Source organism: Podarcis cretensis (assembly GCF_951804945.1).
Source record: "Podarcis cretensis genome assembly, chromosome: 9".
NCBI classification, from domain to species: Eukaryota; Metazoa; Chordata; class Lepidosauria; order Squamata; family Lacertidae; genus Podarcis; species Podarcis cretensis.
This window is the reverse complement of record NC_137178.1, coordinates 24265565-24281258: the sequence shown is the minus strand read 5'-3', so window position 1 is coordinate 24281258 and position 15694 is coordinate 24265565. Positions and strand designations below refer to the sequence as shown.

General features: G+C 43.0%; 1 protein-coding gene across 1 annotated transcript in view; it reads left to right on the top strand.

Annotated features, from left to right (window-relative positions):
- DKK2 (dickkopf WNT signaling pathway inhibitor 2) overlaps nt 1–11652 on the top strand; it is a 75137-nt gene extending 63485 nt beyond the window's left edge. The window contains exons 2-4 of the mRNA XM_079990319.1: nt 2718–2868; nt 4423–4572; nt 8335–11652. Of these exons, the coding sequence (XP_079846445.1) occupies nt 2718–2868; nt 4423–4572; nt 8335–8585 (552 nt within the window). The 3' untranslated portion in view covers nt 8586–11652. The remainder of the gene's footprint in view (nt 1–2717; nt 2869–4422; nt 4573–8334) is intronic.
- The last annotated feature ends 4042 nt before the right edge of the window (nt 11653–15694 follow it).

Here is a 15694-nt window from a genome sequence, read left to right as displayed (position 1 = left end):
TACACGAAAGAGAAATCTGATTACTTATGGTCTTTTAAATGATAGGCATGCTGTATAATGGGAGCTCTGTTAATTTATCCACATATTAAAGATTTGTGGAAAAACTGTAAGATGGCTTCTTGCTAACTTCCTGCTGGCAAATCAATAGTAAATTTCACATTCCATGCGTGTGGATATTGCCATAAAATAGTTTAGTCACCAGTTGCTCTGTATTGCTTTATCTGAATACTCAGGTATTGTTATCTTAATCCTCTGTATGAAAATGATGATGAATAGACGAGGCTAAATGATCTGAAGCTGAATCATGAGACAAATGAAGCTGATGGGAAATTCTAAAGCCTGCGAATGTATTGTTGTTATGCTTGCACAGGGTGGGGTGCTCAGGGGCAGAGGAAGGGGGCGGTGGGGGCAGTCCAACCCGGGTGTCACCACTGAGGGGGGTGACAAAATGCCAGGTGGCACTCACCGTAGGGCTTGCAACACGCCCAAGCCACACGTCTCTCCTGGGAGTGACGTGTGGCATGGGTGCCCGCAGATTCCGTGCTGCCCCAAACGGTCCACCTGCTGCCTCCCTCCCAGCTGTAGGGTAGCTGAGTGGGAGGAGGCAGGCAGACTCCACCCCACCCCACGGGTGGCTGGCCCCGCCCCTGGATGCATACCGCCCCGGGCGCCCAATCGGCTTGCTCCACCGCTGGGGTTGCTCCCTCTGTCACAGCAGGTTCAAATCCTGAGGTTCTCCTGGATCCTGCTTTGTTCCTGGAAAGCTAGATAGCATAAGTGGCCAGGAGTCTTTGGGATAAAATTATTGCTGGAAGCCAAATGCTCTACAAGCTGAACAAAGGCTGAAAATTCACACACACTTTCCTTGGAGTAATCCTGGTTGAAGGCATCAGGACTTGCCTCTGAGGACTACATACAGTATAAGGCTTCATAGTTGCTAGGAAAGTGTGGCATATCATTCTAAAGTCCCTTGTCACCACAACTTAGTTTCAGTGGGACATGTACAATTAACTTTCTTTTTTCCTGGGAATCACTTTGATCCTGCTGTGTATTGCACGTGCATCCCATGCCTTCATGCATACAAAGAAATCTGTTCAAATGTACTGTACATAGGGGTAATGTTTTATCTTTAAAATATAAGCAATATGAAATGACCAATACAACTTACATTTGCAAAGCGTGTTCTCCTTCATGGAGAGCACGTGTTGCGGTGGGGTCTGCTGAGCCACCCCTCTGTTACCAGGCAGGGTCTCGAAAGATGGCCTGGGGCAGTGATTGGTTCACTGGGTTGCTGGGGTAAAAGTTATGTTGCAATTTTGGTGGGAGGGGTAAAATGTTTAAATACTCTGCACGCAGCCTGGAGCTTTCTCTTTGCTGCGTGCAACGGATCACCCGCCCACCCGCCCTTGAGTAAGGGGTTGTTGCATTGACCTTGCTATGCCTGTCATGGGGTCGTCTGCCATTGGGGCAGGGGCTTGGTAGGAATTTTGTCCATCTGGTTGATTGGCTGGGCCATTTGGTTTTTGCCTACTGTGTAGCAAATCGTCACAACTTGTAAGGTTGCGGTTAGGCATTGGTTATAAATTGGTGGAGGAGGGGTTAGGATAGGCTGGGCCTGCCCCTCCATGGTTGCTGCGGAAAAGGAATTCCGTTAAAGGAATCCTGGGGCTTGCCATCTTTTCGTCCAATCCCTGGAATGGGACTAGGGCCGGCAAGCCTTCGGGGAGCAGGCGGGTGAGAGTTGAGGGTCTGTGTCTCAGCTCCAATTCTTCCCCGACTTGCTTTCCCCCGCACTGTCTTTCGGTGGTGCCCGGAAGTCAGTTCTGTCCCCAGGCGGGGGGACAGATAGTCTTAACCAATGCCTAAACAACCACTCACGTTTTTGTATTTAAATAAAGTTATGGCCAAAATTATGCCAAAAACCTTAAACAAAAATTAAGTGTGCGTTATGAGTTATTTGGGGGGTGGCTTGGGGACCTCGACATGCAACACCTGTCCATGTATGTAATCTGGAATGATTTTCTTCCTTATATGTCTTATTCTCTGAAAAACCACTTGACACTCTCTGTTTACCCTCCATGTACAAATTATCAAAGCAAGCCATGAGATCTGAGTTTGAATCAAATAGTTAGAAACATGTGAAATTTGCACTGTTTATTCAATTTGAAGAGCATGGTGTGTGTGTGTGTGTGTGTGTGTGTGTGTGTGTGTGTGTGTTTAAGGATTGGACTCTGAATTTCCTGCTGTCATGTTCTGGTTCATATGAATTTATTAACTGGTGACTAATTCTGAGAGCAAATGAGTCTTGCCACTTGACAAGATGCTTTCAGCCCAAGTTGTCTGCCTTCGATTGGTTGGAGAAACACAAAGGGACACCAAAAATATTTGTGGGTACATATTTTCAGTAAAACAGCAATCCATCTGACCCTGAATGGCTTTCTGATCCAATGCAACTTCCATATATCTGATAGTCTTCTAATACATAGGATACTTTTGGACTGCAAGTTTTTGTGCCATCAGTTATGACCAATAAAGATTACAGGGTCATAAATCGAGGACTTGGAGTGTCATTAAACTTTTACAGTTTGAATGCCATTCAAGTTTCACATCTGGAATTACCCTGGGTTGTACTCTAACTTGTTTCTTCATTTGTTCCATTTTATATTTGGCAAGGTATTATTAATGAATCACTGCATTCTTCTCTTCCTACCACCCAGGCTTACCCTTGCACCAATGACAAGGAGTGTGAAGTTGGGAAATACTGCCACAGTCCCCATCAAGCGACGTCTGCCTGCATGATTTGTAGGAGGAAAAAGAAGCGTTGTCACAGAGATGGCATGTGCTGCCCTGGGAACCGCTGCAACAATGGTATCTACTATATGTACCACTTTGACGCCCTTTTATCAACATGAATGGCTCAATGTATTAACTCCATCGACGCTCAGCCCACATACTCTAGAACTCCACAGTCAATAAGTAGGGAAGTCTAGAACCACAAAAACAGATGTCTACAGGATCGATAGCCAGCATATTAAACCAGAATTTCTGCATAACTCTCTACATAAACAATAAAAACAATCAATATGGGGTTTTACAATCAATATGCTAATGAAGTGTACTTGAAATACATGTGTCTACAGGATCCATCTGTGGATTCATCTAACAATCGTAGATATAAGCCCTCTTCAGGTGCTCAACCTGCTCATGTGAGGGCTAAAGTGGGAAGGGATGGGGTGAATGCATCAACCCTGCCCCCAGTACTGATGGGTGAGTCTCCTTCATTCCTGACCTTCACTTATTTAACATGAAGGTCTGAAAGGGACTTGTTAAGTGCATTTGGCTAATCTCCTCTGTATTAGAAACCCTGTTAAGGCAGGGTTCTCAGCAGCAAGGAGGCAAGAAAGCATGTTCTCTCAAACTGGAGACAGACTTAGTGAAGGGACGAGCCCTGTTGATTTGCCAATGGTAAAACAAAGTAAAATTAACCTTTTAATTTCTTTTAAAAAAGTTAGCTTGTCGAATTTGAAATACCAAATATAAGTACCTATGTATTGATTGTTAGGTGAATCAATAGACAGATCCTGTAGACCTAATGTTTGTTGCTTTACTGTAGTTTTATAATTGTTAGAAGCCTCCCAGAGTGGCTGAGGAAACCCAGTCAGATGGGCACCATTTAAATGAATTTCAAATAAATTATTTTTATTTTTATTAACAATTAAAATCTCATCTCAGTCACAAACTCATGAGGTTGACTTAGGCAAGCCTCTCAATACCCCCAAATGCCAGATGGGAAAATTTAATACTGGCCAGCATTTACAAGACTGGGTGAAGCACTGCGGAAATACCGAATACAAAACGATCTACCATACCAAGGGTAGTCAAAATGGTGCCCTCCAGGTGTTTCAGACAACATTAACACTAAATAATGCTAAGCTGTCTGCCATGTTAAAGAGACCTGACTGGACTTAAACTGGACTTAAGTTGGGGATTTAGTGCCACCCGTCTTATGCTGTGGAATACTCTTCCAGCAGATATTCAATGGGCATCCTCACTTTTGACTTTCAGGTGTCTCTTGAGGACTTTTTTATGCCTTTGCAGCTAGCTAGCTAGCTATTTATTTATTTGGCCAGCCAGCCAGCCACTTTAATGGTTATCAGTAGGGTTTTAATGGTGTAACCCTGATATTTTATGATTCCTATACTGTCATTCATACACACACACACACACACACACACACACACACACAAACAAACAAACAACAAACAAACAAACAAACAAACAAACAAACAAACAAATAAATAAATAAATGTGCTTTCTTTCAGCATAGAGGCTCTTCTCTGTGTCATTCTGTGAAAATTGCCCTCTGCCATATTATTCCCCCAAGAGCCCTTCCATTGTAACTCATTCTGTTCATCTTTCTAGGTATTTGTATACCAGTAACTGAGAGCATTCTTACTCCCCACATCCCAGCCTTGGAAGTACCTCGCAACAAGAAAAATAATCATTATCCCACTAAGGACTTGGGATGGCAGAATCTTGGGAAAGGGCAGACCAAGCTGACACACACAAAGGGTAAGGCCGTGTTGTCTATAAACTGCCTTGAGGAGATAGTCTTCTGAAAAGCTTTTTCCTGTGAAATGTTTAACATTGTCATTAGAGAGAGAGACAGAGAGAGCGCAGTATGGTGTCTAGTGAATCACAGCCTGATCCTGTGGCCATATCTGGCTTCCCATTTTATTTGCCCTCTTCCTCTGGGACTAATCCTCTGGGACTGATACCACATCAGATAATTGGTCCACTGAGCTCAGTGTTGTCCTATCTAGTAGCGGGCCTTTTCCAGCTCTACCACTGAGCTGCAGCCTCTTTCTCTGAAAGGAGAAAAGGAAGGCAAACACTGGCTGCCCCTCTTCTACCTTTCTCCTGCCACTGTTTACTCACTCAGAGACAGCAGGTAAACAAACAAGTAAACATGTAGGAGGAGCATCAGGGTGAGGGCATGACATCAGTTGGCAATGGGTTCCCTTGAGCAGGTGAACCAGCGTACCTTTGATTTCAAATCAAACTCCATGAATGGTCTTGGGCCCTTGCTCATATATTCTATTTACGGTAATTATTTGAAGCATTTCTATCATTTATCAAAAAAATTCTAGCTGCTTACAAAATTATTAAAGACAATGAATGCAATGACAAGCAATAATTCAAAGATTAGTAAAAACTATATTGCACGGTAAGACTGAAAGCAGGTAGAAACAAATCAATTTAAAGAAGGGATAAAAAAAATGCCATTGGAAGAACACGAACAATGCTGAACTACTTTTTAGGGATTGTTGTTGTTTAGTCATTTAGTCGTGTCTGACTCTTCATGACCCCATGGACCAGAGCATGCCAGGCACTCCTGTCTTCCACTGCCTCCTGCAGTTTGGCGAAACTCATGCTGGTAGCTTCAAGAACACTGTCCAGCCATCTCGTCCTCTGTCATCCCCTTCTCCTTGTGCGCTCCATCTTTCCCAACATCAGGGTCATTTCCAGGGAGTCTTCTCTTCTCATGAGGTGTCCAAAGTATTAGAGCCTCAGCTTCAGGATCTGCCCTTCCAGTGAGCACTCAGGGCTGATTTCCTTCAGAATGGAGAGGTTTGATCTTCTTGCAGTCCATGGGACTCTCAAGAGTCTCCTCCAGCACCATAATTCAAAAGCATCAATTCTTCAGCGATCAGCCTTCTTTATGGTCCAGCTCTCACTTCCATACATCACTACTGGGAAAACCATAGCTTTAACTATACGGACCTTTGTTGGCAAGGTGATGTCTCTGCTTTTTAAGATGCTGTTTAGGGGTTAGCCAAGCCAAAAAGAACCCATTGCTCAAATCCTTAGTAACAGCTTGTGTTGTACTGCAACACAACCTTTGAGTATGAAAGCTTATACTGCAATAAACTGGTTAGTGTCTAAGAGGAGCCAAGGAAGGGTGAGCGCACACCACAGAATTTGGGTGGTTGGAAATGTGTCCACAATGAGCTAAAAGTGCAGTCCTGCGATGCAAGTGCATTTATTCAGAAGAGAGCCCTGCTGCATCCAAGGGGCTTATACCCTGAAAAGTGAGCATATTATTGCAGTTATAGCCACCTATGTAACTATTTGCAGCCTTTTGTTTAGGCTAGGATTTTTTTCTCTCTCTCTCCCTTCCCATTTCCCCATGTTTTCGTTCTGTTCCTCTGTGTACTTTTAAGAATTAAAACAGCATGCTCCCACTCCCCCCTTTTCAGTAAACGGTATTTACTGTGGAAAAGTCGTGCAGCACATTGCTTGAAAGGATCAAATGACACATTTGTAATGCACCTCTTTGGTACATAAACAAGACACCCACACCAAGCAAGAGAGCGATGACTTGGAACAGCCCAAGGAGTGCCGCTGCAGAGACAGATCTTAACTTTGTGTGGCCACCTGATTTGAAAGAAGAATCATCCCCACTTTTATGAAGTCCTGTGCCTTGGCAATGGAAGCTTGTTTGTTTGTTTATGAGTGTTGCATCCAACAATAATCCAATTCCAAGAAGATTCATTGAAATTAGTGAACCTCAGTCACGTCTAGTAGTTTCAGTGCGTCATCTCTCAGTCAGACTAACTTTGGCTACAACTCTTTATATCCCATACTTCCATGGCAAAAACAATGTTCAGGGTGGGTTATAACATATTTCTCAAAACCCCAAAATGCCATGTGAGTGTTTTGCAATGTGCATTTTGTAATCTTTAGTTTCACAAGATGCAGAACTACTCCATTCTAGCGTACTGAATTAATCAGATGCTTGTATACAGCGATAGCAATACATACATTCAGCAATGAGTTTCCTTCATAAATATGACGGGAAAGAATGAGGTCCTTTTTAATTGATCAAAGCTGCAATCCTAAGCACACTTACCTGGATAGGCTCCACTGAAGAAAGTTCTACCTCTCTTTCAAATCAGAACCAGTGAAGGCAATGAATGTCCTGTGTGAGTGTCTGGAGGTGGTTGGAGGATGGATGGTGGCTAACAGATTGAGGCTGAATCCTGACAAGACAGAAGTACTGTTTTGGGGGGCAGGAGGAGGGTGGGTGTGGAGGACTCCGTGGTCCTGAATGGGGTAACTGTGCCCCTGAAGGACCAGGTGCGCAGCCTGGGAGTCATTTTGGACTCATAGCTGTCCATGGAGGTGCAGGTCAATTCTGTGCCCAGGGCAGCTGTCTACCAGCTCCATCTGGTATGCAGGCTGAGACCCTACCTGCCCGTGGACTGTTTCACCAGAGTGGTGCATGCTCTAGTTATCTCCTGCTTGGACTACTGCAATGTGTTCTATGTGGGGCTACCTTTGAAGGTGACCCGGAAACTACAACTAATCCAGAATGCAGCAGCTAGACTGGTGACTGGGGGCGGCCACCGAGACCATATAACACTGGTCCTGAAAGACCTACATTGGCTCCCAGTATGTTTCCGAGCACAATTCAAAGTGTTGGTGTTGACCTTTAAAGCCCTAAATGGCCTCGGCCCAGTATACCTGAGGGAGCATCTCCACCCCCATTGTTCTGCCCGGACAGTGAGGTCCAGTTCCGATGGCCTTCTGGCGGTTCCATCACTGTGAGAAGCCAAGTTACAGGGAACCAGGCAGAGGGCCTTCTCGGTTGTGGCACCCACCCTGTGGAACACCCTCCGGTCAGATGTCAAGGAAATAAACAACTACCTGACTTTTAGAAAACATCTGATGGCAGCCCTGTTTAGGGAAGTTTTTAATGTTTGATTCTATTTTTAATATTTGGTTGGGAGACACCCAGAGTGGTTGGGGAAACCCAGCCAGATGGGCGGGGTATAAATAATAATAATAATAATAATAATAATAATAATAATAAGTGACCTACATGCAAAGGACTGGACTAGTAGGTTGCAGTCTTAGACACACTTACCAGCATTAAAGTCTGTGTCACCTTTGAGTAAACTTGCCTGGAAAAGGTGCTAAATAACATAAAAAGAGGCTGCTGGATCAGGCCAATGGCATCCTGTTCTCACAGTGGTTGAAAAGATGCCTGTGAGAAACCTGCAAGCAGGATCTGAGCACAAGAGCGTACTCTCACCATAACCATCATGGTCAGGAGCCATGAATTTGTCTAATCCTCTTTAAAGTCATCCAAATTGGAGCCTTCCAGTTGGTGGGCAAGCCTATAGCACAAAATTTCATTGCTGGTCCCACTTCTGGCATTGTTTCTCCCTAAATTATATTGTGTTGTGAATTTTGTTTTTAGAAAGAGCCCATGTTTGATTTCTTTCCGTGCTCTTCCCTGTATATTAACTATGCAGTTGCTTTCTTTAGGCCACGAAGGAGACTCCTGCTTAAGGTCTTCCGACTGCACTGAGGGCTTTTGCTGTGCTCGCCATTTCTGGACCAAAATTTGCAAGCCCGTCTTGCACCAGGGGGAAGTGTGCACCAAGCAACGCAAGAAGGGGTCCCACGGCTTGGAGATTTTCCAGCGATGTGACTGTGCCAAAGGGCTGTCATGCAAAATCTGGAAAGACGCCACTTACTCTTCAAAAGCGAGGCTTCACGTGTGCCAGAAGATCTGATGGTGGACTGGGAGACTGTCATTCACAGGCCGTGAAGAACTGGCAAAATGTACACATTGCAGCATCGTAGAATGCAAGGATTGTAAATAAGAAACAAATTGCCAAAGTGTCCATTGTCGTGGGAAGAAACAACACCCCAAACTGAATTATATTTCTGCCCTGGAGGTGAATACGGTGGCAGCTGGCCTTTGATTTGTGACGTGGTGCCTCTCTGCCAATGCTGCCAGACATTTGTGGAAAAGCGCTGCGCCAATGACATTTGGCATTTAACTCATGTTTGACGTATGGCTTTGTGAATTCTCCACATTGGTTGTGGTTAGGTCCCCCCCCCCATTATGATTGTAAAATATTGCTATATGACATATTTACAACACAAAGCAGTGCTTTGCCAAATGACTTTTCTATCAGCACCTTCTTGGGTACTGAACAAAAAAACATGTTAGTAAACTGAAGCTATCAGAGGCCAAGGGGAAAATTACCATACATGTCTTTATCTGTTAACATTACCCATGAACAACCAAAGGCTGTCACCTGAATGAGAAATCTTCTCCTGCCAAACAAGGGCTACATATGGAAGACTGCAAATGGAAAAATCTCACTCATTTCACAAACACACAACACACATGCCTGGCAAAATCTGCCTTGAACAGAGGTAATAAAGCAGGAATGATGTTTTCGATTTGCATACTGTTAAGCATTTGGACCACAACACCCAAATAATTTCATCTTCATAGCCAATGGCTTCTTTTTGTCTCAGTTTACTGCTAGCACACAGGGGGCTAACAGAGAAAAAAGCAAAGTGTCCATGAATGCATTCTGAGCAGAATTGTATGCTGAGCTGCTAGCTGTAAATAGTGGGGAATTGTGGGTTGTATTGTGAACTATTTTTCAGCTTTGCCTCTGGCGGAGGCATCCAGCGTCCATTGACTGTGTGTACTACTAAATAACAGCATCAACAGGGCTTTCAGTACAGATCTTCTGTGGTTTGGAGAACTTAAAATGGAAGCATCCTATGCCAGCAGCAACAGGGGTGGAATGAAAAGAAAACAAGATGGACATGGAGGCCAAAAGTGTGATCAGCAAATGACATCACATGATACAATATAACAACTCAGACTTGCAAATATTTGGAATGTGGATATTATCACTTGCTACTGGATTACCATTGACTGTAGTGGATACCAGTGTTCACTATCACCGCCACAGTATTAATGGACTGACAAAGATGAATGGTGACCTGTTCAGTCATTCTACCACCACCCTTCTAACACTCTTGCATTTTCTTTTACTATACTCATTTATTTTTCAAATGTGTTATTTGTGTAAGCATTGGAGCCTTGAAAAGGGGTAGGATCACCCTCCAGGAAATATTGTTGATTGGAGAAGAGAATGGTATTCCTTTTTTTAAATGCTACTCAGAGGCAGGGTGTGTGTGTGTGTCTGTGTGTGTTAGACTGAGTTTTTCCTGCTACCATGTGCCATTTGAAACAGCAGTGTGATTGATCGTATCTATGTGAAAATGAAGTATCTGAAGCAGTCTAATGAAAAAGGGGTTCCCTGGCTATCTCACTTTCCACAAGCCATATTTTCCTGGCTTCCCATAGCCACCTTATGGCAATGTGCCATTAAAATTATGGTCTATTTGTAACCAGTATCGAAATTTCTCAGTAAACACAAGCCTTATGCTACATTTTCTTTATCTCTATTTTTTTTAAAGTAACTCTCATATATTTGTGAATAAGGAGAATGATTTATCATGTCATTATCAAACCACAGGGTTGGAAGGTACCTAAAATTATCTAGGAGCATGTGTCTACACTACAAATAGAAACTGGATTTGAAGCAGTCCATTTGCTGTGGCTTCTTCACTAACTGTCCTTTAGGGAGAGTGCTGAAAATTATTCTAAGATTCTACTTTGATGGACTTCAAAGAAAGCCATGCCAATGAAATAGTTTTAAGAGCATAGTGCATATATATCCTGGGTCCAGCCCTTTGACTTCAGGTCTTAGTATCAACACCACTGCACAATATTTGGGATAATGTACACTGTCTCAGGCAAGGGCAAGAAATCTGTGGCCTGCCTAGTGCTACTGGACTACCAATGGCCATCCTCCTTGACCCTTGGCCATGCTGTCTGGGGCTGATGGGTGTTGAAGTCCAGCAACATTTGGAGGACCAGCGGCTTGGGGAGCATACTGAGTGAGAAAACAGTGGTGGGAAAATGGCAGACTGACCTCTCTCTTTCCATGCACAACTTCATTCGAAAATTCAGCCTTCCGGTTCTGTTTTTCATTGAAAAACAGCTAGGTCTTCATTTCTAGCAGTTGTGTACAACATGTAGTTTGCCTGTTGATAGCAACATATCAGTAGCTAAGAACAGAAGGAAACTAACTAAGATTAGTATGCCCATGGTTATATTTTTCTAAATAATAATATTATTTACAAAGGACTATGTAAACTCCAAAAAGCAAAGGCTTAATTCTGTATCTCACTGGGACTTATTTTAAGGCTGAGTACAGGAAACTGTAATTGGCTTACTTTAGTGGAGAGGTGGGAAACCTCTTCCACCTCTCTTACCATTGTCTCTGTGCTGCCTAGAGGTAGAGATCCCCAATTTCCTCCCCACTGCACCACATGGAGAACTACAGGTTTCTGCCACGGCTCTACTGCAATGAAAACAAGACTAAGGCTGGAAAAATGTACAGTTTCAATAAGACATTTTCATTTCTGACCTCCCTTAAGGGATGGAAGTGCGTATCTGAAATCCTTTTGCCTCTGTGAGACTACAGGAAGGAGTCGGTGTCCCTCAGCGCAGCCAAAGTAAAGCTCCCACTCATTTAAGCGTTATCTGATGGCTTCTGCATGTCCTCCCCATAATTCTCCTGCAAGAACTAGCATTTGAAGTAATTTATTTACAGGAAATGTTTAATGAGATGTATTTTCTTATAGAAGATATTTCGTACAGAAAGCTTTTTGCAGCAAACTATACTTGCAACTTGTCGACTTTGTAATTTAGAAAGAAATGTATAAAAAGATTAAATATATTAAAATGTCCCTTTGCCCACATTTGTCTTTGTATTTTTTGCTCATTTCCTCACATTCGGGGTGTTGCCAATGCAGCACCTGAGGCCCTCCCTGTACCCACAGAGTCCTCTTCCACTGCTGAAACAATTAAAAAACAAAGATCACTTGAGCTGTCACCCTAAAATGCGGTTGGGGAGGAAGAACCGAAAGTGGAAAAATCCAGTGACTTACTGAGCTGGTTTTGGCAGGGTGGAAGTGAAATGATAGGAACAGCCTTCCTCTCCTCTGTCCTTTTCTGGTTTTCTTTTGTTTAAATCCAATTTCTCTCCCACTGAGGAGCAAATTATGCCAGTCAGCAGATTTTTAACATACTCTCTGCATGGAGGAGGAGTGAGGGCCTTTTCCTTTCTCTGATCTGGCCCTCACATCCTTCCCACCTCCCTCCCTCAAATGCCCCACCTAGAAATGTGGCCGCCCCATCTAAACAGGTAGTCTGAGCTGGAAGGCTGAAGCTTTCATTGCTTGTGAAATTCCTCTTGCCAACAGAGAAGAGTGGACAGGAGTAATACACTTCCTACTGCTGTTGTTAATTCCCAAACAAACATGGACTTACTTCAGATAACCCCAGTTGCACTGCAAATAAGAAAACATCATTTATTGTTTACCATCTTTTTAAGTGTACCCCTGGGCTCAGAATTTAAGCATGTTTTAACATCAAGGCCAGGGAAATATTTGTGCAAAATATTTGTACAAACAACCACCCTTATCTTTGCACCTCCCAGTATTGCCATATGGAATGCATCTGATTCTGAAGAAAAAGGGGCCTTATTTCTTTCTGACTTCAACCCACAAGAGCAAGACCCATCAGGATTTAGCCCACAGGCTGCACACTTCAAACAACTCACAATCAGATCATTGAGACTTATCTTCTCTCTATGTCAGGCATCATCCTCCCTCCCTCAAACTGAACCCCCAAGTTTCATAAAAGCTGTGTTTAACTTTAAAAAAAAAATCCAAAATCCAAAACATATACTATTTGGTTTGGGAAGATCATCCCCAACACGGACTGATTTCTACAGTAACTAATTTGATGAAGATGAGACAAAGGGAAATATTACAAGACAGCTGTATGGTGAGCAATAGACTGTGCAAACAATATTCATAAAATTTATAAAACTAAATGCAGATACGTTTTGTCTGGGGCCTGTTTTTCAGAGGGTGTAACTGACACCATTCAAATTGCACTGGCATTTCCAATCACAGTTCAGTGAATTGAGTCCCTAGCTATATAAAGTCATAAACTCTGGGAGTGGGCAACTTGGAAGAATTGCCTTCTCCCACGTAAGTTTGGTCAAAAAGTACAATCATTATCAGAGGCTTTGTCCTATTGCCATTTCTCAGATGGCTGGAAAGTGGGACAGGACCTTTTCAGTTTTGGCACCCAGATTGCGGAATTATGCTCCGCAAGAAGCCCAACCGACTCATTATTTACTGGCATTTTGCTGTGTTGACTCATTCAGTGTTCTTCGTTTCTTTCTCCCCTTCTGCAATCTTAACATCTGGTTGTTGGTTTTCATCTGGCTTCTTTGTTTTAATCGCTTTACCAATTGTATGTTGTTTTAACTGGCTTTTGTGAGCCATGTTGGAATGGGGCTGAAAATATAAATATTTTCATAAATAAATATGTTTCCAGAAATATGTCTCTGCTCATTTTCAGCTCAGTGGCTGGGGGGTGGGAGGTGGGATTCAAATTTTGTCACAGTTTTTTAAGCAGTTCAAATTATATCAATTGCAAGGAAGATTTAGAAGAGATCAACACCTCCCCTCCCCCCCCCCCAATATCTTGGTTCTGGTCCTGAAATGCAACCTATAAAACACATTTAAAATGAAAATATTTTGACTTGAACATTTGAACTTACAACCTTATTGCAGAGAAAACAGAAGCCTTGGGTTCCTTTAATCATTACAACAGACTGTTAGCCCTCAAGTGGTTAATATATTTTCTGTCCGAACACTAAGTGCTTTGTGAACAATAATTGCCCCACACATTATGAAAATCTTATGTGAAAAGTCAGTTCTGTGTAGGACATTTCACAACTGCCATATGTAAATCATCAAATGTGATAGTCATATTAATTACTACATGAGCACATAACACTTTATAAATATGTAAAACCTGATGATATATGTGTGGGGATTTCTGATTCTTGCTCTGTATGAACTGACCCCCAAACCACTGTCCTTGTTTTAATGCTTTAAGCAACCCATCTTGCGCTCTATAATCTACATTACAACCAGATTATATGCATATTTACTGTGAGGTCCTGCTATGGTCAACAGGACTAAACTTAAGAACAGCATTGCAAAATCAGTTCTAAAATTGTGGCTTAGGCTGCAAACCTATAAACACTTAGTTGGGAATAAGCCTCAATGAATTCAATGGGGTTAATTCTGAGTAGACATGAGCAGCATTGCAATGTAAGGCTGCAATTCTGTGCTTACTTATTGTGGTGTAAGTTCCAAATAATTCAAATAATAACAACTTTGGCTAAGCATGAAAAGGATTGGACCACACAACCCCATTCTGTTGCTTTTATCACCTTGAAATGCTGTGTATCCATTTCCTGTGGCTTGGCCTCTGGAGAAGGCTAAGAAAATGGCACGAAACTGACATGGTAATCTGGTGAACTGGGTTCGCGTCTCTGCTCCTCCACATGCAGCTGCTGGGTGACCTTGGGCCAGTCACACTTCCCTGAAGTCTCTCAGCCCCACTCACCTCTCAGAGTGTTTGTTGTGGGGGAGGAAGGGAAAGGAGATTGTAAGCTGCTTTGAGACTCCTTAGGGTAGTGATAAAACAGGATATCAAATCCAAACTCTTCTTCTTCGATGGCAGAGGGGTCAGCAGCACTGGCTGCCTGAGGGACAGGTTGCAAAATTACTGCATCTGCTGGCACGCCGTGTTTGTTTATTTTGCGTCTGTTTGAAATATGGCAACCCCAGTTTCTACAGCTGTTCCTTCTTCTCCTTAACCACCTAACCATTTTTGAAACCCAAGAGTGATTTCTTGTGTGATATATGATTTATTAAATAGTGGGTGGACATAGCTGACGACACAGAGATTTCTCCAAGTGGTTCTTTATAAATAAGCTGGAATTGAACTGAACAGCAAACAGCTCAGCCGGCCTGCTTTTATAAGCAGCCGGCTGTCAACATTGTAACAACAACAACCCAGGGTTTCCTGCCTAAATTAACTGATATGGACCTGAGTGAAAACTATATACACGATACCCCTGGTGGCCAGGGTGAGAACTTTAATACATAACATGATTCGAGGCTCAGGGCATTGTTGTGGGGTGGGGGAGCAGAAATCACAGGGGTATGAAGTACAGGTGGAATCTTTTGTGTGCCTGGCTAGTGGCCAAGCCCTCATATCTGCTTGAAAAAGAAGATAAGAGTGGTGGCCATCTATGGCCCTGACAGATTAACCCCAAAAGGAACGTGGCTATCAACAACAAAAAAAGTTCCACCAGCCTTGCTTCTCGGGTTAAACCAGCTGGCATAGAAACTCGTGACCTAACTATAAATGAAATGAGGGGGAAATACAGAATCTTAGCAGGGCAGTGGGGGCTGATTGGGAAAATATGAAAACGGGGGGCGGGGAATAAACAAATCTCTGGCAACACAGACTTTTACCAATTCAGCCTTTGCATCCCATCCCTGTTGCATAGCTATTTTTAAAGTATAAACAGCAGGAGATATTACACGTTGCATGCAGTTGGGCCTTTACACAGGAGAAAGGTGCTATTCAGTGATCATTTCCTTTAAGATACAAACCAAGGGACTCACATGCACCCTCACACACCCTCACACACCCTCACACACACACACACACAGAGAGAGAGAGAGAGAGAGAGAGAGAGAGAGAGAGAGAGACTTCCTAAGAACAAAAAGAAAGAAAACCAAACCAAACCAAACTGTGGTGGTGGGGTTGAGCATTGCCACCACCATGGCTTCCTTTGTGTCAGGGCTACCCGCATAGCTGTCAACTTTTCCCTTTTCTTGCGAGGAATCCTATTTGGAATAA